This window comes from Marmota monax, unplaced genomic scaffold, assembly GCF_021218885.2.
Source record: "Marmota monax isolate L192 unplaced genomic scaffold, Marmota_monax_Labrador192_F-V1.1 WCK01_AAM20220418_F8-fsc00180, whole genome shotgun sequence".
NCBI classification, from domain to species: domain Eukaryota; kingdom Metazoa; phylum Chordata; class Mammalia; order Rodentia; family Sciuridae; genus Marmota; species Marmota monax.
Window position 1 is genome coordinate 535153 of NW_026693881.1, and position 20192 is coordinate 555344.

At 38.6% G+C, this 20192-nt stretch overlaps 1 protein-coding gene across 3 annotated transcripts in view; it reads left to right on the forward strand.

Annotated features, from left to right (window-relative positions):
* Positions 1 to 20192, forward strand: part of Cep192 (centrosomal protein 192) — a 103047-nt gene that overhangs the window by 15664 nt on the left and 67191 nt on the right. For all 3 annotated transcript variants that reach the window (XM_046462706.1, XM_046462708.1, XM_046462707.1), the window contains exons 6-13: positions 3037 to 3089; positions 3904 to 4021; positions 5617 to 5765; positions 6861 to 7005; positions 7583 to 7710; positions 12799 to 13159; positions 13742 to 13885; positions 19470 to 19534. In XM_046462706.1, coding sequence (XP_046318662.1) covers positions 3037 to 3089; positions 3904 to 4021; positions 5617 to 5765; positions 6861 to 7005; positions 7583 to 7710; positions 12799 to 13159; positions 13742 to 13885; positions 19470 to 19534 — 1163 coding nt within the window. The remainder of the gene's footprint in view (positions 1 to 3036; positions 3090 to 3903; positions 4022 to 5616; positions 5766 to 6860; positions 7006 to 7582; positions 7711 to 12798; positions 13160 to 13741; positions 13886 to 19469; positions 19535 to 20192) is intronic.

Sequence of the window (20192 nt, forward strand, 5' to 3'; positions counted from 1 at the left end):
CTGTCAGGTGACCACAATATGCTTTATGTTCAAGACAAGGAGCTTGTTTCTACCACACCTCTCACTTTTTGTCCCAACAGTTAATTGCTCTCATCAAGTCATTTTTGTTCTTAAACTTATTTTTATGTAACTGGTGAAATATGAACTCTAAAAGAAATTATTGTTTCCAAGAAAATCAAGGTGAATACTTTGGAAAGACTAAAAAGTGAGTCATTTAAAAAATTGCTACCAGCTGGCTATGATGGAACACACCCAGCAGTCTGGGAAGGTGAGGCAGGAAGACAACAGCCTCAGTGACTTAGTGAGACCCTGTCTCAAGATAAAAATTATCAAGGATTAAGGATGTAGCTCAGTTTAGAGCACCCCTGTGTTTAGTCCTAGTTCAAGGAGTGGGGGGAACTTAGATATTGGGGGGAAACTATAAGAATGTGGGAAAAATTGTTAGGAAAAAGAGTTACAGGTTTTTATCTTGTTCAACTTTGCCACTGCACTCCCATTGAACCCAGGGTCTGTGCTGAGCTATGTCTCCAGCCTTCTGATTTCTTTTATGTATTCTGCATTTTTAAATTTTTTGTTGGGGGAGGGGGTACCAGGGATTGAACTCAGGGGCACTCAACCATTGAGCCACATCCTCAGCCGTATTTTGTATTTTATTTAGAGACAGGGTCTCACTGAGTTGCTTAGGGCCTCGCTGTTGCTAAGGCTGGCTTTGAACTCGCGATCCTCCTGCCTCAGCCTCCTGAGCTGCTGGTATTTCAGGCGTGCAGCACTGCATCCAACTACATTTTCTTTCTTTATTTTTCAAAACTGGAAATGGAAAATTGCATGCTTTTAGGTCATATAGCAATAACATGTGATTCTAAACTGTAGTTCAATACCCAAAGACCTTGGTTGATCAAGATTGATGAATGAGGGCTGGGGTTTGTGGATCAGTGGTAGAGCGCTCGCCTACCATGCGTGAGGCACCTGGGTTCACTCCTCAGCACCTCATAAAAATAAATAAAATAAAGGCAATATGTCCAACTACAACTAAACAATAAATACTTAAAAAAATTGATGAATGAATGCACATTCATGTGTTTTAGTAAAAAATTTTAATGGACGTTTGTGTTTTCTTTCTTTTTTATTTTTTAATTTTTTTGTGGGGGTGGGTACCAGGGATTGAACTCAGGGGCACTCAACCACTGAGCCCCATCTCCAGCTCCATCACCCATTTTTTTTGTATTTTATTTAGAGACAGGGTCTCACTGAGTTGGTTAGTGCCTTGCTTTTGCCGAGGCGGGCTTTGTACTTGCAATCCTCCTGCCTCCGCTTTCTGAGCCACTGGGATTAAAGGTGCGTGCCACCACACCCAGCCTCATTTGTGTTTTTCGTAATGAAGAATGGCAAATAGTATTAAAGTGGAATATTAGGCAATAAAAGAAATAAATAAAGTAGACTTCATCAAAATTTAAAATTAAGGCTTCAAAAGACATCAAGAAAGTAAAAAAAAAAAAAAAACGAATGGGAGAAAATATTTGTGAATCAAATATGTTGAAAGTAAGTAGTATTCAGAATATCTGAAGAACTCCAATAATTCAACATTAAAAAGACAAATGGGTAAAGGATTTGAAAAGACATTTCTCTATAGTAGTTCTCTAAATGGTCAGTAACACCTGAAAAGATACTTAATGTCGTTATCATGAGGAAAATGTAGTTCAGCAATCACAGTGCCAGTTCACATGTGAACCAAGACTGGAACCAGCAAGTGTTGGTGAAGGTGTGGAGATATTGAAGCCTCCTGTATTGCTGGTGGAAATGGGAAATGGTGCAACCACTGTGGCAAACAGTTTGGTAGTTTCTTAAAACATTACACCACATTACCCAGCACTTCCACTCTATGCACACACTCAAGAGAAGGAAAAACATGCCCATACAAAAACTTGTGCATGAATGTTCATAGCAGTATTATTCACAATAGACTAAAAGTAGAAACTGTCAAGTATCTATGAGTGGTAAAAGGGTAAACTCAATGTATTCAGTTCACATGATGGAGTATTACTAATTCATAAAAAGGAGCAAAATACTGGTATGTGCTATAATATAGATGAACCTTGAAAATATCAGACACAAAAGGCCACAAAATACATGTTTATATTTATCCATAGGCACTTCCATAGAGATAGAAAATTGATTTATGGGTCATCTGGGGGTGGGAGAGAGAGGAATGGAGGGAGAGAGATTGCTAATAGGTTTAGTGTTTTTGGAATGAAGGAAATATTCTGGAATGTTAAAGTGATGATGGCTGTACAGTCTTGTGAATATACCAGAACCACTGAATTGTAGGCAGTAGGAGGGTGAATTTTATAATATGTAGATTATATATTTTATAAAACCCTCCCATATTTGAAATAAAATTTTGTCAATCTTGATTCATTTCTCTTCAGTTTCTCTCCTGAGTCAAACTTAAACTTAGGGCCTCATGTATAGTGGACAAGGGCTTCACCTCTGAGAAACACCTCCAGCTCCCTCCCTTTTTTCCAAAATTCCAGATGTCATTTCATTTCTATATATTTTAGTGTATGTTTATTTTCTTATGTGACCACAGTGCTGTTAACACAGCTGACAGTTCTTCATCTAGTACGGTAGTTGTTTTGCTTGAGTGGGGTGTGAGGAAGATGACTGTGTCACGGTGCACTCATTACAGCTCTAATGTGCATACTTGGAGTAAGCAGTGCCTGTCACATGTAGTTTGCCCCTCTGGTTGGACTTATGCACTTGGCTGGTTCTTTGTCATCTCTCCCTACCTACCCACAGGCAGAAGTTCATGTTGCAGTCTTGAGATTCATACTCAAGTTCTGTGGCACGTGAATGCCTCTATGATTCTCCACCCAAACTTAAGAATTTGACCAATGATGGATTTTTGTGCCATGTTTGAAAGAGCTTCTATTTCATGATAAAAACATTGAGTTCATTAACTTGCTGTTTTTAGGTGTATGAGTATTTGGGTGATAAAGTAGTTTGTGCTCTCAGTTTTGGTCTTTGTTTTCTTAACAGACTCATCTGTTGATTTTCATTTACAATCATGGATTAATAATCAGGAAGACAAGGTAAATTTTTATGTGTTATTGATTTCTGGAGTGTCATAGGGGGAGCAAAAGGCATGTTTCATAAGTGTGTTAGTTAAGATTAACTACCCTTCTAACCTCTAGGGACCTTCTGATAGTACAGCATAACTACAGTTGATCCAGCTTCAGCAAAAATGAGAGTTTAGCTCAAGTAATAAGAAAGTTCAAGGGTAGCACTGGTACTATGCAGTGCCTTAGGTATTTATATGACTTGCTTTGTACTGTTTTCTGTAAAATTACATTAAGATCTCATGTTATTATAATAAAAAAATAGTATATATTTTGCAATCTATGTAGCTATCTATTTTAGTGTGAAATAAAATCGAATCTTAGAGGGAAATGTTACATTTTCATTCTGGGCCTAGAGTAGTAAATTGCTGTGTACCTTCAGGGTTATGTGGTTCCTGTGTTGAGGAGCGGAGAACAGTCACTTCAGTGAGGGTTACGTGTCCAACTTTCTGTTACCTTCACCAACGAAGCAAGCCTCGCGCTGCTCAGGGTTTAGTTGTGCATTTCTGTAGTGACTGTCTTAGTGGGTTCTCTAAGCATGTAGAAGCAATATGGTAGATGCCTTAAATTTTAAGAGTGTCTTTCTGATCCGTTGGTGGGAGGTGGGGAATGGAGTGAGGGCACGCAATACATGTAAAACAGTTTTCATTTCTTTGACTAAATTTTGATTTCAGATACTGAGCACATTATAGATTGAGGAAATACTTGATCCCTTTTGTAGACTTATATATACTGTGCTCTTTAAAGCAATGTGCTTCTCCCTTATACACCTTATTCTTTCTTTTAGATTGTTGTGCCTGATGCTGGAAAACAATTTGAATACAGGACTCCAAACAGTGACTTCAGCCATATCTTACTAGAAAATGAGAAACTTATGTCACTGACAAGCTTGGAAGATTCTTCTGGTACTGCTGAAGTAACTTTTGTTTTCCTAGTCCTTACCTTGCCATGCCACTTTATTTTACGTCTCTGTTGCAATCATTATTATGTCCAATTTGGGGAATTTTTGCCTTTCTCTTTTTCTCCTACCCAGCAGCATTTCCATTGAGTGATAGGATTTAAAAATTTTTTTAATGATCTATCCTAATACTTTAGTTTAACAACATCAGGGTACAAAGTATCTACCTAAAGGTGGTACTTATTGTGAAACACTGTGTTAAGAAAATGGGGAATAATAAAATATTTAGCCTTAGCTCTAAGAGACCTCAGCCAAGTGCAGGAAAGAGCTGCACAGCCACACTTCAGATTGTGTGAGGTCTCCTTTCTACACTATGAAGATGTGCTTGGGAACCCTAGGGATGATGAGTTAATTCTGACTAAGGAAGCTCCCTGCAAAAAGATGGGCCCAGATGAGGCCTTGGCGGAGAAGTGTTTCAGGAAGGAGCAGCCGCTTTAGCCAAGGCTCTGCCCTGCAACACACAGGGCACAAGTGGGAACTAGGCAGTGACTTTGTGTGGCAGGTTTACAGCACCCATAGGAGGCTGCATTGGGCCTAAAGGCAAGCCTGTGAGCTGAGTGGAAAAAACATTGCACAGTTCAGGGCAAAGATCACTGCAAAACGAGTTAAAATAGAATTGTGGATAAGGACTTGATGATATGAATTTATCAGATCTTTCGTTGTTTTTAGTAGGCTGCCTGCTTAGAGGGGAAATTACTAAGTCAAAGGTAATGATCATTAATGTTAGTTGTAGAATTAACTCTAGCCAGGTGTGGTGGTACACATCGTAATCCTAGTGACCTGGGAGGCTGAAGCAGAAGGCTCAGCCTGGGCAACTTGGTGAGACCCTGTCTCCAGATAAAAAAATAAAATAAAGGGGCTGGGGTTGTGGCTCAGCAGTAGAGCGCTTGCCTAGTATGTGCAAGGCCCTGGGTATGAGCCTCAGCACCACATAAAAATAAAATGAAGGTATTGGCAACTACCACTAAAAAATAAATATTAAAAAGATAAATAAATAAAAATAAAAAGGGCTGGGGTTGTAGCTCAGTGGTAGAGATCCCTAAATTTAAACTTGTGTACTATAAAACAAAACAAAGAGGCGGTGCCACCTTATATTATTACTGTGGTTGAGAGTTACTCTGTCTTAACCTTTGCCAAACTTAAGTCATAGCATCGAAAACCCTTGCAGTGTCATCTCTCTTTCTCTTCACTTCTGTGATAGACTTATCCAGCCTTTGTTGGTAGCACTGACCACTTACTACACTGTTTGCAGAATATTACACTCTTTTCCCACTGGTTTGTGATGCCACATGTATCATATCCTACCTAACTTTCTGTGATATGCCAGGATCTGTTTTTATCCTTTTCTCTCAAGGAGGTTAAATATTGTATTTAAAAAGTGTTCATAAGTGACTTAATAAATGACTGAATTATAAGTTTTCTCATGTCAAATGTGAAAATAAAATCATACCATCCACTTGTTTTATAGCCTTTTGGTTAAAATTGTGTATAGTTCAGTTCCTACTCTAAAGTACATTGTATTTTGCTCCATTTTATCAACAGATGATGACATTAATGATGAAGAGTTTTATGATGATCATTTGGAGGCTTACTTTGAACAGCTGGCAATTCCAGGAATGATATATGAAGATCTAGGAGGACAGGAATCTCCAGAAAAGGATTTCAAGTTGCCTTCAAGGGATCCTAGTCAGGTATGTTCTGGTCTTGATGATTTTTCAGAAATTGGACATTTAAAAATTACTCTTGATCTCATTGGATATTAACATTAAATTTAAGCCTGTGTTTTTCTTTAAACTCTTATTTTTCACCAGATACCAATTGATGAGCAATGTCTGTTTTTTTCCCACTACTTCTTCCTCTTATTTGCCCTCACCCACAGAAAATGATAAGAGGGTAGTTGAGTGGCTGTCTGTTTTTCCTTTCTGTACATTACCAGTTGTCAATGTCTTGTTACCTTTGCATTTCTTTCTCTGTAAGTACTTTCTTCTCTGAATCATTTGAAAGGAAGTTACCAACATTTTATGACATTTCACTCCAACACTTCAGCATTTATCTCATGAATAAGAACATTTTCCCTACATCATCCAATTTTATCATCTAATTTCGATGTATAAATTTAGATTAATATACTATCTGTTCAAATTTGCCCTTGTTGTCCCCAACACATTCTAAGAATTTATTGAGAGATCATATTTGCTTGTGGTTGTCATTTTTGTTTGTGCTCTTTTAATTTGAATTTATTTCATGAATGTTTCCTGGGCTCCTGATTTTTTTAGAATAACCCATAATCTAGATACATTTGCTTACTTTTTCCCCTGCTTCCTTGATTAAACCAAGTATTTTGGTAAGCATTTAGGTGGTGTGTCTTTCTTGTGTGTGGATTCACGTTAAACAGACCATACTGTGTTATCTCATTGCTTCACATCAAGAGACATGGCTTTTTGTCCCAAATGGTGTTGCTGTTTGATAGTTTTGGTTAAGCTGATGGTAGCCAGATGTCTCCTGGTAAAGCTGCCTTAACCTTTTGTTATTAAGTCATTGTAGGATGACCCATCAAGGTTTTGTGAACATCCTGTCCCCAACAGCTCTTTATGAACTGAGTCACTTAGTTCCATTGCTTTAGCCTCTTGGAAGTAGGTGTTGAGTGGTGATTTTTCTAATTGCTTCTACATTTGTTACCTGGCATCTTTCAGGGAATCAGACCTCCTGTGCTCCCCCTCTTTTCCTCCTCAAAATGTTTAATTTTAATTAAAAAAATTAATACAGCTAAGATATTCTTTCAACAGGCAAATGAAAACAGTAGCTCAAACTCCAAGTGTCAGTCAGAAAATAACAGCTCTCCAGTTTCCTGTGGCTCACATTCTTCAAGAAGTTCTGCAACCACTCATGGAGAGGGCAAGGAAGGCTGGGTTGTCTGCTCACCTGGGACCAGTGAGTGTTGAAATATGATTCCTTTGTTTTTAAATTTTGTGTTGACTACCTTAAAAAAAATCATTGCTTTGTTTTGAATTATTATATATTTATTGTCTATTCCCTCAAATCATTGGATAGTCTAAAACTTTTTAAAAGAGCTTTCGTAATACCTTAGTGTATCATTCATCTCCCAGGTTAAATTTGCTCCTGAGTAGTTTTGTATTGTATGTTGTTAAATATGAGATTTTTTAAAAAAATTATTTTTAACATAGTTACTTGTTAAAGAGACACTAAAGTAAAAATAATACCTCGTTAAGTTGGTGCTGTTAGAAATACCACAGTATGTACTTTTTGGATTCACTGTTATGAATGATGATATTCAGACATTTGAGAATTGGAAACTGATTCTCTGTATGGTGGCAGCTTGTCCTGTTTATTGCCTTTCCATGCTTATTTTCTCTTGCTGCAGTTTGCCAACCTTGTCACATGAATGCTAAGTATTAGGTTCACATAAAGTAATTGGATTGGCAAGAAGCAGTTATGTTAGACTACTAAAACGTTGACATTGCTTTGTGATCTTTTTTCTTTATTTCAGGTAACTATGGAGGTACTAGAGATAGCAGAAGATATGTAGATGGTGTGTTACTGTTTTCCTGTAATTCCTGGAAAAGTGAGAAGGAGAAGGTAGAAGGTTTGAAGGGTATGGTTCCAGATCATAGCAGAGTAAGTTTATATATTTATTTTCATTCATATGGAAAACAATAAGGAGTCTTTTGTGTTTGTATGTACTACATTTTTAAAGTCATTTTATTTTTTTTGTTTATTTTTATGTTGTGCTGAGGATTGAACCCAGTGCTTCACATGTGCTGGGCAAGCATGCTACCAGTGAGCTACAGTCCCAGTGCCTACTACATTTTGTTTTAAAGAAACAATTATTGTTGGTGTTTGAAAAAGATAAAGTATCAGAATCACTCTTGATGATGTTGTGTGTGTGTATGTGTGTGTGTAGATATCTGTATCACTAAGATTATGTAAATATACATTTATTGTATGTATTCTTATATTTAAACATTTACTGACTTAGATGCATTTGCTGAGTTCCTTAGCCCAATATGTAACCATTAAATAAAAAGCAAACTGATCATCTTTTACCTTACTCAGCATCTTTGTTTCGTAGTTTCAGCTTTTCCTGCTTGTTAATGGCACCCTGTTTTTCCTGTGCTTGAAACAGATCACTACTTCGGGATTCTTGTCTGTTCTTTGTCTCTTCTTTTGTAACATGTATGCCTCAGCATTGCTCAGTGGTTTTTAATATAGAGGGAGTGTGTTTGCTTACATATAGAAAGAGATGGTCATTTCTCCTCACATTAATCCTTTGTGTGCATCAAAGCAGCGAGTGATGGGGTTGTCGTTGTGAGAGAGGTGGAGTCCAAAAGACTGGCACCCATCGGTGTGTCCTGGCCTGTCTTAGACTTACTCTTTTTTGTTTCGTTCCTTTACCTCCATCTGATTTACTGCCCCACTTACACTGTTTGTTTCTACTGCTCTGTCCTTCCTGTGAACACCACACTTTTGTCACATTAATTTTTTTTTTTTATGTACTGTCTGCTGTGCCCTGTCTCATACTGATGGCCTGGAGGTGCCTGTCATCTGGTCCTAGAGCATGTTGACTGTCTGGATGCTGCACTCAGGCCAGCAGTGAATTCGAGTTCCTTTTGCTCCATGTCTTTGTCAGCACTTTGTGGAGTTCATGTTTTGGAGCTTGGCCACTCTAATAAGTGTGTAATGGTACCTGATTGCTTTAACTTGCATTTTTTTTTAGGATCGTCTTTTCATGTGCTTATGTGCCAGATGTGCATCTTTTTTTGGTAAATGAATTTTTATCTTAAAAATTTTTTAAATACTGATAAACAAATCATTATTGTATATATTTATGTGACACCATGTGAGGTTTTGTTATTTTTTTTTTGTTGTTTTCTTTTGCTTTTTCAGTACTGGGGCTTAAACTCAAGGGTGCTTTACCACTGAGCTACACTTTTTCTCTTCTGCTGTGACACAGGGTCTTGCTAAGTTGTCTAGGCTGTCCTTGAACTTGAGATCCTCTTGTCTCAGCCTCTCTACTAGTTGGGATTATGGGCACGTGCCATTGTGCCTGGCTTAATATCTGTGTACAGTATGGAATGATAAACTGAAGTTATTAACATATCCATTACCTCATTTTTCCTTTTTTTGTGATGAAACATTTGAAGTTTACTTCTTTGGTTATTTTGAAATGTATGTTATATTACATTTTTATTGATATAATATTGTTAATAATAATATGTATATTATTCAGTGTAGGTTTCACAATTTATTCTTCTTGTCTAACTAAAACCTTGCACCCTTTGACCAACAAACAGCTCCACACCATCTCCTTCGCCATGTTCCCCTGCCTCTGGTAAAAGCACTCTACTCTTTGCTTTTATAAGTCTGAACTTGGTAGAGTCCATATGTAAGTGAGATCATGCAGTTTTTTTTCTGTGTCTAGCTTCATTTAGACATTTTAATGTCTCCCAGCTTCATCTATGTTTTCACAAATGACAGAATTTTCTGTTTTAAAGACTAAATAATATTGAATTCTAAATACTTGCCACATTTTAAAAAATCTGTTCATCCTTTAATGAACACTTAGGTTGAAAAGACTTTCTGCTCCATTGTATTGTCTGCTTACTTGTCAAAGCTCAGTTGGTGATGTTTCGTAGGTTTCCTTCTGGGCCCTCTGTTCTGTTGAGTTGACATGTGATCTAGTCTTTGACTAGTACCACACTGTCTTATTCCAGTGGCTTTATAGTAGTAAGTCCTGAAGTTGGATAGTGTCAGTCTTCACACCTTATTCTTATTCTTCAATACTGTGTTGGCCATTCTGAGTTTTTTGCCTTTCCATGTAAATGTTAGAATCATCTTGTCATTATCCAAAAGTTGGGATTATATCAGAGGTATAGATCAACTTGGAAATTCTCTCCATTTTATCCATTGCAGCCCTTGGCATATTAATCATAATTGTTTGAATTTTTGGTCTGGTAATTTCATCATCCTATTTTCTCTGCTTCTGCTTTTTGTTCTTTCCCCTCTAAACTGTGTTTCTTGCCCTTTGGTATGCCTTGTAGTTTTTTTTTTTTCTTGGTAGCTGGGCATGAAAAATCAAAAAGAGCTGCTGTTTGTAGGTGTTGGGGACAGGAGCGTTCCATTCTACAGTTAGGTCTTGTGTTTTAGAGTGCCTGTTCCTCTGGGCTGTGGATTTTACAGGTGATTCTCAGTTATTTTCCTCTGCTTCATTCTCAACAAGATGGCTAGAGGAAGCTGGAGTTTCTCCCAAGTTAGTTAGGCTCTGAAAAAACCCTAGCAGGTTAGGTTCTGGTTAACTGGTTTTCCTAAGGGGTAACTCTGTTAAAAAAAATGGTTCCTCTTCCCTTCTTGCCAGAAGCCTGAGGGATTTTTCTCCAGTATTTGTTTTGAGAACCTAGTTGAGCTGCTGGAGGAAGTAAAACTCAAAAAAGTGTGGGAATCCCCCTGTGAGAGGGTCCCCTGGAGTTTTCAAAACCTCTGAGGCTTATCCACACTGAGCCTGCAACTTCAGCTGCCGTTCAGGTGTTCTGTGCAGGTCTTCATTGCTGTGGAGGCTTCTGCTCAGGAGTTTGTGCTTCAGCGTGTGTGTTCTCTCTGCCTGACAGTTTCTCCAGGTTGGAGGCAGTCATCCTGTCTTGGGATCTCACTTCTCTCACAGATCCAGTACGACACGTCTTGTTAGTGTGGTACTAACACTGTTGATTTGTCAGTTTGTTGGTGACTTCTGTGTTCCTAACATGCAGATCCAGAAACTGGAAATCACACCTGTATTACATAGTCAGGATTATTTTAAGTTGTTTCATGGGTAAGATAGCTAGTTTTCCACATTTAAAAAAAAATTTTTTTTTAGTTATACATGGATACGATATCTATATTTTGTTTGTTTATTTTTATGTGGTGCTGAGGATCGAACCCAGGGTCTCTCACGTGCGAGGTGAGCACTCTACCACTGAGCCACAACCCCAGCCCCTTTCCACATTTTTTTAAAAAGTCTTTGCTGTTGTCATATATGAAAAGCAGTTATCTAGTTTTAAGTGTCATTTCCTGGTCATCTTTGTTTTTTCCCTCCTGGGGGATTAATAGTTTCCTGATTTTATAAAGTCTCTGTGATATGGAAATATAGTGATGTTTATGTAGTTTGGACTTCAATATTTGTGTTAGTTCCTCAGGGTTGCCAGAGTGAATTGCCTCATTCTTGCTGTCTTCAGACAGTGGAAATGTGTCCCCTCAAAGTTCTGAAGGCCAAAAGTCTTACCAGGGCAGTGCTCACTTCAGGGGGTTCTAGAGGAGAGTCCTCCCGGCCCCTCCCAGTTTCTGGTGGCCCTTGGCATTCCTTGCCTTACAGTGGCATCCTGCACTCATCCTCCGTGTTCACTTGGCTTCTGTGTATCTGTAGTTTTCTTCTCATTTCTCTTATCAGAACATTGGTCTTTGTACTTAGGGCCCACGATAAATTCAGGATCATCTGTTCTCAAGATCCTTAGGTTAATTACATTGCAGTGACCTTGTTTCAGAATAAGGTCAGGGCTTACATGTTCTGTGTTTAGGATTGGGGTATATCTTTTGTGGGGAACACAGTTCAAAATACTATAGTATTATGTTAGAAAATGCTGTCTACTAATGAATGGAAAACTTATGTGGATTTTGTCCTATACTTTTACATCTAAATCATGTAGAATTTGTTTTGATACAGGGTAGAGAGGTAATTTTATTTTGTATAATAATGTTGTAAATTCATTCAGTTATTCAATGACAGCACTAAGAGTTAAATCTTTCTTCTTCCAAACTCACCGTGTATTCTCTTATATAGAACTACCCCTCTTACTATTTTAACTTGAAACTTTGCTGATCAGACTGTTTTGTTATTATACATCATATTATAACAAGAACTATCGTTACAGGTTTCATTGGCATTTAAGATCATGGTGGTAGCTGACTGTCTAAAAAGAGTATTACAGGCAGTTGAGCCTTTCTCCAGTGATTGTAATTATAGAAAAGAATAAATGGCATTTTGGGAAAGTGTTGGAGATCATAATTTTAAGTCACTGGCTTAACTGATACAGTTATTATTGGGTTCTTCAGGGGCATTTATAGTACCTGATGTTTTGCTCCTATTAAAAGATATTAATGAGTGTTTTCATTGGCTTTTATTCGTATTAATGAGACTGGTCATATAGGACTTAGCCACACTTATAGAGACTTATTGGTAACTACGAAAGTCAGATTTACAGTTTTATTGTCCTGTAATGTAACAAGACAGAGGATCTACTTTTTTTTTTTTTTTTTTTTTAATACGGGGGTTGAACTCAGGGACAATCAACCACTGAGCCACATCCCCAGCCCTATTTTATATTTTATTTAGAGACGGGTCTCGCTAAGTTGCTTAGGGCCTCTCTAAGTTGCTGAGGCTGGCTTTGTAATCGTGATCCTCCTGTCTCAGCCTCCCGAGCTGCAGAGATTACAGGCATGTGCCACTGTGCCTGGCGAGGATCCACTTTTGGCTTCTAAATCTGTTGATGTTATTTTGCCATGACCACATTTTAAAGTTCTTTGGTAAATTGCTTAACATTGATTCATATATAGACTATAGTGAATATGTATAAGCTGTTCCTTCATATAATATAATTTTATATCAAAGGTACAATTTTTCCTATAATATTATAAAATGAGTTCTGAAAAACTCTGTTCTGTCCCTGATTTTTAAAGGAAAGTGCAAGAGAGGATGTTCTGGTGAAGACTGTCAGCACTACCAATGAGAAACTTAACCCTGTTTGTTTTTCTGACAAAACCACTGATAACAGTGGTTTTGATCTGACTGACTCCGTCAATCAGCAGGCAATGGTTCCTTATCAAAATAAGCACATGGCATCAGATTCAGAAACAGTTTTGCACACAGATGGATGCTTAGACACAGAGACTTCTACCATGTCCATTCAAAAAGATGTTTGCATAGCATCTTTGAAGCCCATCAGTGACAATGGAATTAGTTCCACTGATATTCTGTGGTCACCAACTTGTGACAGGAGAACATGTGACTATTACGAGTCTGTTGAAAAGAATGAAGACCGTAAGTGGACTCTTTTATCTTTTTGAATAGAATTAAAGAAACATGTAAGATGTTTACACTTTTTTAAAAATATTTTTTTAATTGTAGTTCGATGCAATACCTTTATTTTATTTATTTATTTTTGTGTGGTCCTGAGGATTGAATCCACTGCCTCACGCGTTCCAGGCAAGTGCTCTACCACCAAGCCACAACCCCAGCCCTATGCATTTTTAATAGGTTAAGTTTCTATGTTGGACTTTCCAGTCTTTCATATTGAAATGGATTTCAAATGTTTAATGGATTTTAAAGGTTTTTTAAATATACCAATATTAGAGGATTTTTCCCAGAAATAATATTCGTGAGCAGAAGCAGAGCTCTTGTGCAGGTGCCTGGAGAGGTCCTAATCCCCTTTTCCTTTACCCTCATTTTCTACTGTGGACTTTTGTGAGTGAGGCTGAGCACTCCCGCCATCAGGGAGATGGATGTTCCCTTTCTGAGAGGAAGGGCAGACTTCAATACTCCTTGTGACTACAGCAGTTAACTTACTTGAGATGGATTCACCATTGCAATTCTGCATGTGTTGTGTGGGATTTTGTTTTCTAGAACCGGATCTCCTACAGAGTGTGATCTATCAAAACGAGGAGGGCAAGTGGGTCACTGACCTTGCCTATTACACATCTTTTGATAATGAACAGGATGTGAATATTTCTCTAACTGATGAGATGAATGAAGACTTCAGATCTGGTTGTAAGTATATTTGACAGCCCCTTTTATTGTGCCCATTGTGTTGTTTCTGGTGGTGTTCTGAGAGCACTCTGTGTATGCTGATTAGCCGTATCACATTAGACCCCTTCTGAAACCCAGCAGTGTTGTGCATGTGCTTCACTGGCTTTTATAGGAACAAAGGCTTGAGCTGGTCAGGCTTAACCACCTCCTCAAGCAAGCACAGTGGTCAGACTAGCACGCTTCTACTTCTGTTTAGGATCTGTGGGGTTGTAGGGCTGAAAAGGACTTTAGGCTTACGTAGTCACTTTTAAATTCTGTCATGAGCAAAAGAAATGTTCTGATAAGTGTACAGTTACCAACGGCCGAGTCCATTTTGGATAAAAACTTAAGAAATGACAGTGAAAATGATGGAAATGACAAAAAAGATAAATGAGATCTCAGAGGATGGGAGCAGTAAGAGAAGCAGTTGTTGGTTACATACCCTCTGATGTTGGAAATATATGGGTTTAGGTCTGCAGATACAGGTCCGGCCTCACCCTGGGAAGGCATCCCTATGCTGCAACCTTCGGTGCTTTAGCAGCTCTGCAGCTGGTATGAGGAGAGAGGCACTCAGTGGCCTCTAAAGCCAACTTGTTTTCAGTAGTCTGGTAGTCTCCAAGGCACCAGAGGAACAAGTATGCTAACTACTGCCTGTGCCAAGCTTCTCCTAAAGGTCCAGCGATGCAGCAGTACAGTTGAATAATGTGGTATGTCAGCCCTTGAGACGCTGTCAGCCAGAAAGGGTAATTTAAGAATAAAAAACACACAGCAGCGTAACAGACACAAACCAAATGCCTTTGAAGTTTAGAGGAGAAATAACTTGCATGAGTGGGTAGCAAAAGGATTTCATAGAGATCATTTTGTGGTACAGTTACAATAGGTAGTCATCTGGGGACATTAAAAAATTCTAAAAGGAAGGAAAAACTCAAGTTGAAAGAATGAACTGATACAGCCTGGGTACTTTTTGAGAAGGTGAATGGTCTAGTGTGTTGACACTCAGGCCAAAATAAGGGGCGAGTAACAAAAGAGGTCAGGCAGGGCCAGGGTGTCAGAGAGTTTTGACTCCAGTGGTAAGCAGTAGAACCAGACGCTCCTCTTAACTGGACCGCTCCTCTTAACTGGCTCTGCAAGCCATCTTCTGGCAGTATTGATTGGTTGAATGGGAAATGGAAAAAAGTAGCTAATGGAAGACATGGAAGTAGAGCAATTAGGATTTGGTGGCTAGATTTCAGAAGATGGTAGAAAGGCATAAAAAGAGAGGATTGTGTTTTGAGTTGCTTGGGAAAATGGCAATACCATTAACTGAGATGGGGATATCAGAAGAAATTGTTGGTTTTTGCTATTGTGTTTTGAGATGGAGGTATTTACTAGTTGGAAGTATGGATTAGAAATCTGTAGGTAAGTTATAGTTGGACTTGGTCAGTACATCTTGATTTAAAAAGGACAATGAGGGCTGGGGTTGTGGCTTAGAAATAGAGCACTTGCCTAGCATGCATGAGGGTTTGATCCTCAGTACCACATAAAATAAAATAAAGACTTTGTGTCTACCTATAATTAAAAAATAAATATTTAAAATAAAAGTAAAAAGAACAATGACGGCAGAGCATGAGCAGTGAATATTTACTTTGTCACTTAAAAAGTCAGAATTCATGAGCTTCTCATGTATTGCTGTTGGGAATATAAATTGATTCACCATATTGGAAGGCTGTTTGGCAGTGTCTTGTAAAGGTGAACTTTATGAACTTCATACTACAAGACCTAAAAATTCAAAACCCAAGAATATACTAGCAGATAGGGTGTATCTATTAACCAGATAACACCCACTAGAATGCTTATAGCAGCATGGATTGTAGTAGCCTCATATTGGAAAGCTCCCTAGTTCTTATCAGCAGGTTAACTAATACCCTATAATGTCATGTGATGTGATGTGACAGAGTGTAAAACTTAATAAGGCTGTACACTTATGAAGTATATTGTAGGCTGTATACTTACCAAAGTATACTTTGGTAAGCAATTTTTTTTTAAATTGGTGCATTGTAGTTGTACACAACCGTGAGATTTGTTGCTACATATTTGCGCACGTGCATAGAAAAACAATATAATTTCGCCAGTAATCATTCCCAGTATTTCCCCTTTCACTCCCTTCCTCATTTCCCCTTATCCCTTTCCTCTACTCTACTGATCTCCCTTCATTTTCATGGGATTTTCCCCCACACTCCCATTTTTCTTTTCCTCTCCCTATAGAAGGCAAAGTTTTTAAAAATTAGTGATTTAACTATAAAAAATTTAATTTGCAATTTATGTTATAGGTTAAAGGCCAATTCCTTAATACATAGATAGTTCTAAAATCCAATAAGAAAAACACCTGCTACTCAATATAGAATTGTATAAAGGTTATAAACAGTTTATAGAAAAGGAAATTAAAATTGTTTTCAGATGTGCAAAAACATTCATTCTTACTCATGGAGAGAAATGTAGTGTAAATCTACTCAATGATAATATTTTTCATTTATTTTATTGGCAGTAATCCCAGAGGTTGGTAATAACACTGTGTTGGCAAGGTTGTGAGGGAAGCATGTATTCTAGCCCATAGTTGGCACAGCCCTAGCAGTGGCAGTATTGCAGCATCTAACAAAGTTGCAAATGCACACATCAAACAACCAGGCCATTCCACGTGGGGAATTCATTCTCAGGCACTCCTGCACAAATGGTATGTGATAAACACACAGGGTGAAGCAGCCTTTTTATAGGAAGGGAGGGGGGAAATTTCTTAAATGTAAAAGAAGGTGATGTTCAGAGCATAAAGGTTGGATCCAGGGCTCAATTTCATAAAACTTCCCTACTTATGGACTTTCATCAGAAGAGTTACCTAAGAGAAATGAGCCTCTTTCCCGTCTTCCTGACCCTTCTCTGATGGCCTTGAGTTTTGCATTACTTCTGCCTTCGGCCAAGATTTAAGCACTGGGGCTGGGGGAAGCACACGGTTGTTTTAAAGTCCAGCCTGTGAAGGCTTCAGGTGACTAATGAGAGGACAGTTAGTTGGAGGCTTGGCAAATAATTGAGCAAGGATTCCTATAAGAAACGAAACTCTGCTTCTGTAACATCTGTGACTGACTGATGATGAGCAACCAAAATAACAGGATACTCTCAACAGTCCCTTCCAGTTGAGCTATCTTCCCAGTGATTGAAAAACCATAAATGAGAAATTATATCCCAACTGATTCAAAGGTAAAAAATAAATAAATTAATTAAAAAAAAAAAAGAAAAACCATGTGACACTTGAGTAAATTAACTTTTTTCTGGGTGACCTTTTAAGAGACTGAGTTTCCTCCTTCCTCTCTTGGCTGTTGGAACTGGTTGGTTGAACTTTCATATGAATGATCATGGTTTTAGCTTATTTGAGTCTGAGGTCCACAGGAGTCTCACAGGACATATTTATGTGGAATGTGTGCTGTTTTGCGTGTAATTTGGTGGCTGTGCCATAGGTCGAATGCCCTTGGGTAAAGAATGTGTTTTGAGTGAGAAGTGACTGCTTCCCACAGTGCCTGTGGGCACTGGACTGTTCTCTCTGTGAGGACCTTACGCTGTCTGTGGTACTCTGCTTTTCCTGACTGGGGCCATTACGCTGAGTTTCTCAGGATGTGAATATAGATGGTCCAGGTTTCCGAAGGGGCAGTTTGGATCTAGTTAGTCCCTGATGACCATCTGAGAGTGGAGAGTATCTCCCTTGTTTAGGCCATGGAGGGACTGTTCCTTCTGGCTTCAGTCTGCACCCTTCTTCCGTCTTTTTTTTTTTTAATGAACTTCATGACATTTCCAAATCTTATTTTGTGACTCACTAAGGCACTTATCTCCAATTTAAAAAATCATGGAAGTTTACAGGATATTATTCCATTCACGGATAATACTGTCTGTACATGTGAATTTTCATTGTTGTCTCCTCCCAGGTTTGAGGTCTCCAGATAGAACTCCCTTTGATTTACTAAGGATAAGATTAGTGCCTTGAAAAACATGATTTCCTTCTGGTTTATAGGGTATATTATATATTATTTTTTTCCATACAAGTATGGAATATATCTTATTCTAATTAGGATCCCAGTTCTGTGGGTGGTGAGATTTACTGTGGTGTATTCATGTTTTACATAGGAAAGTATATTACCTAAGACCCAGTAGGAACTTGGAGATGGGAGAGACTTCAACAAAGATATTACTTACAAAGGAATGATCAGAGTTAATAAAGTTCATCACAGGAAGTGTATCCCTGGGATAATAGCAACAAGAAGCTATTACCACCTCTAGGCCTCAGAAGGCAAAGAGAGAGCAGTTACAAGAACCTTGGAGAGTTGCTGAAGAAGGTGATCTTGGGCGAAGTGTTCAGGCATAGGGTGGGACAGTGAAAGAACTAGGGAAACGAACACAACAGTCTCACGCTCCTTCTGCCTTCCAAGTACCAGGGATTGGGTGGGGTGCTACTGGACCTCGTGATGAGGTGCTCTTGGACCCCGTGAAAGTTTAGTTGATGCTATCTGTGAACATCAGCTTCCTGGGCCACTCTGCTCCTCTCTGCACAGCCCTCTAGTGCCTGCAGGGGCCCAGAGTGTGCGGCAGACTTGGCAGCATGTTTAAAATTCCTTCTGTTCACATGCTTGGCAAGATCACATGCTTCTTGGCCTTCTTTGCTCATTGGCCCCCAGTTTCTGAGGCTTTGATGTGGAGATAACCTTTGTGAGTGAGCTGACATTCATCTTACCTTAGAGTGGAGGTGCTCTGTGGGGACTTTGAGGGTAGGCATTAGGGGCCCACCTGTCCCTGAGGCTTCCTAGGATGTAGGATTTTATAAAACTGGTGTGTTCCTTGGCGCACAAGTGATTTGAAATCCTACCTAGATGTCTTTGTGACTACTTTATAGAGAGGTTTGTCTGTCTGGTGGTGCCAGGTGAAATTCTGTGTGTATTCATGGGTGGTGAGTACCTAAACTCAGGTATGCCAGATTCTTCAAACTAAAATAATTGTCCACATTCTGGGGTGCTTTTTGGCACCCTGGATTGAACACAGGGCACTTAACCACTGAGCCACATCCCAAGCCCTTCCTAGTTTTTATTTTGAGACAGGGTCTTGCTAAATTACTGAGACTGGCCTTGAATTTATGATCCTCCTGCCTCAGCCTCTGAGCCACTGGGATTATAGGCATGTGTAAACTCTCTTTTTTTCTGGGTAGGATGTTGCCTAGGTTGGCCACAAACTCCTGGGCTCAAACATCCCTCCTGTCTCAGACTCCAAGTAGCTGGGACTATAGGAGTGTACCATCATGAAAAATGCATTATAAAGCCCCTTTGGGCAAATTGGGGCAAATTAGTAAGTGACTGAATAATCATAGTAGTGTTGTGTTCATTATCCAAAGTTCGATAACCATAGATTTACATACTTACAGATGCATAACTTATGTGAATGGGAGTGTTCACATACTTGTAGAAATGTGTTTCTTCAATATTTCATTTTCCTAACTAACTTTTACTTGTCTACCAGCATAATGTAATTTTATAAACTTGTTCTTATTTTTTTTAAGCTGAAGCATTGAATATGATTGCACAAGATGAGGAAAAATTTAATAAAGAGCATCAATTTATACAGGTTTGTAATTACTTATGAAAAGTAAATTTTTAAACTTTTCTTACATTTAAGTACAGGCAGAATGTTCATTTTTTTGAATGATTGGTATAGAATCATTTATTTTTCTTATGTTAAGAAAGTTTCTTCTTTTTCCTTCTCAATTATTAATTGAAGAACTCTGGCCTACCAAAATACATCTTCAGACTAGGAGTGCAGCTTAGTGGTACAGTGCTTGCCTTGCATTCATGAGGCACTGTGTTCATTCCCCAGTACCACAAAAAGATTAATAAGTAAAATATGGCTTTAATTCGCTTACTGCTTTAAATGCCTTCATGGATATTTCTGTAGTTTTTAATCCTGTTTCTTTTAGTGAAGATGTATGCTTTTTAAAAATTCTTGCTCATTATGATCAGTGTTTGATTAAGCAGTATATTAGGACAATGCACTTTATAACTTGAGCATTAAAAAATGAGTTTCTTGCTGGGCGCAGTGACACAGGCTAGTAATCCCAGCGACTTGGGAGACTGAGGCAGGAGGATCGCAAGTTCAAAGCCAGCCCCAGCAATGGCGAGGCACTAAGTAATTCAGTGAGACCTTGTCTCTAAATAAAATAATAAAAAGGACTGGGTTGCGACCCAGTGGTCAATTGCCCCCGAGTTCAATCCCTGGTGCCCCCCCC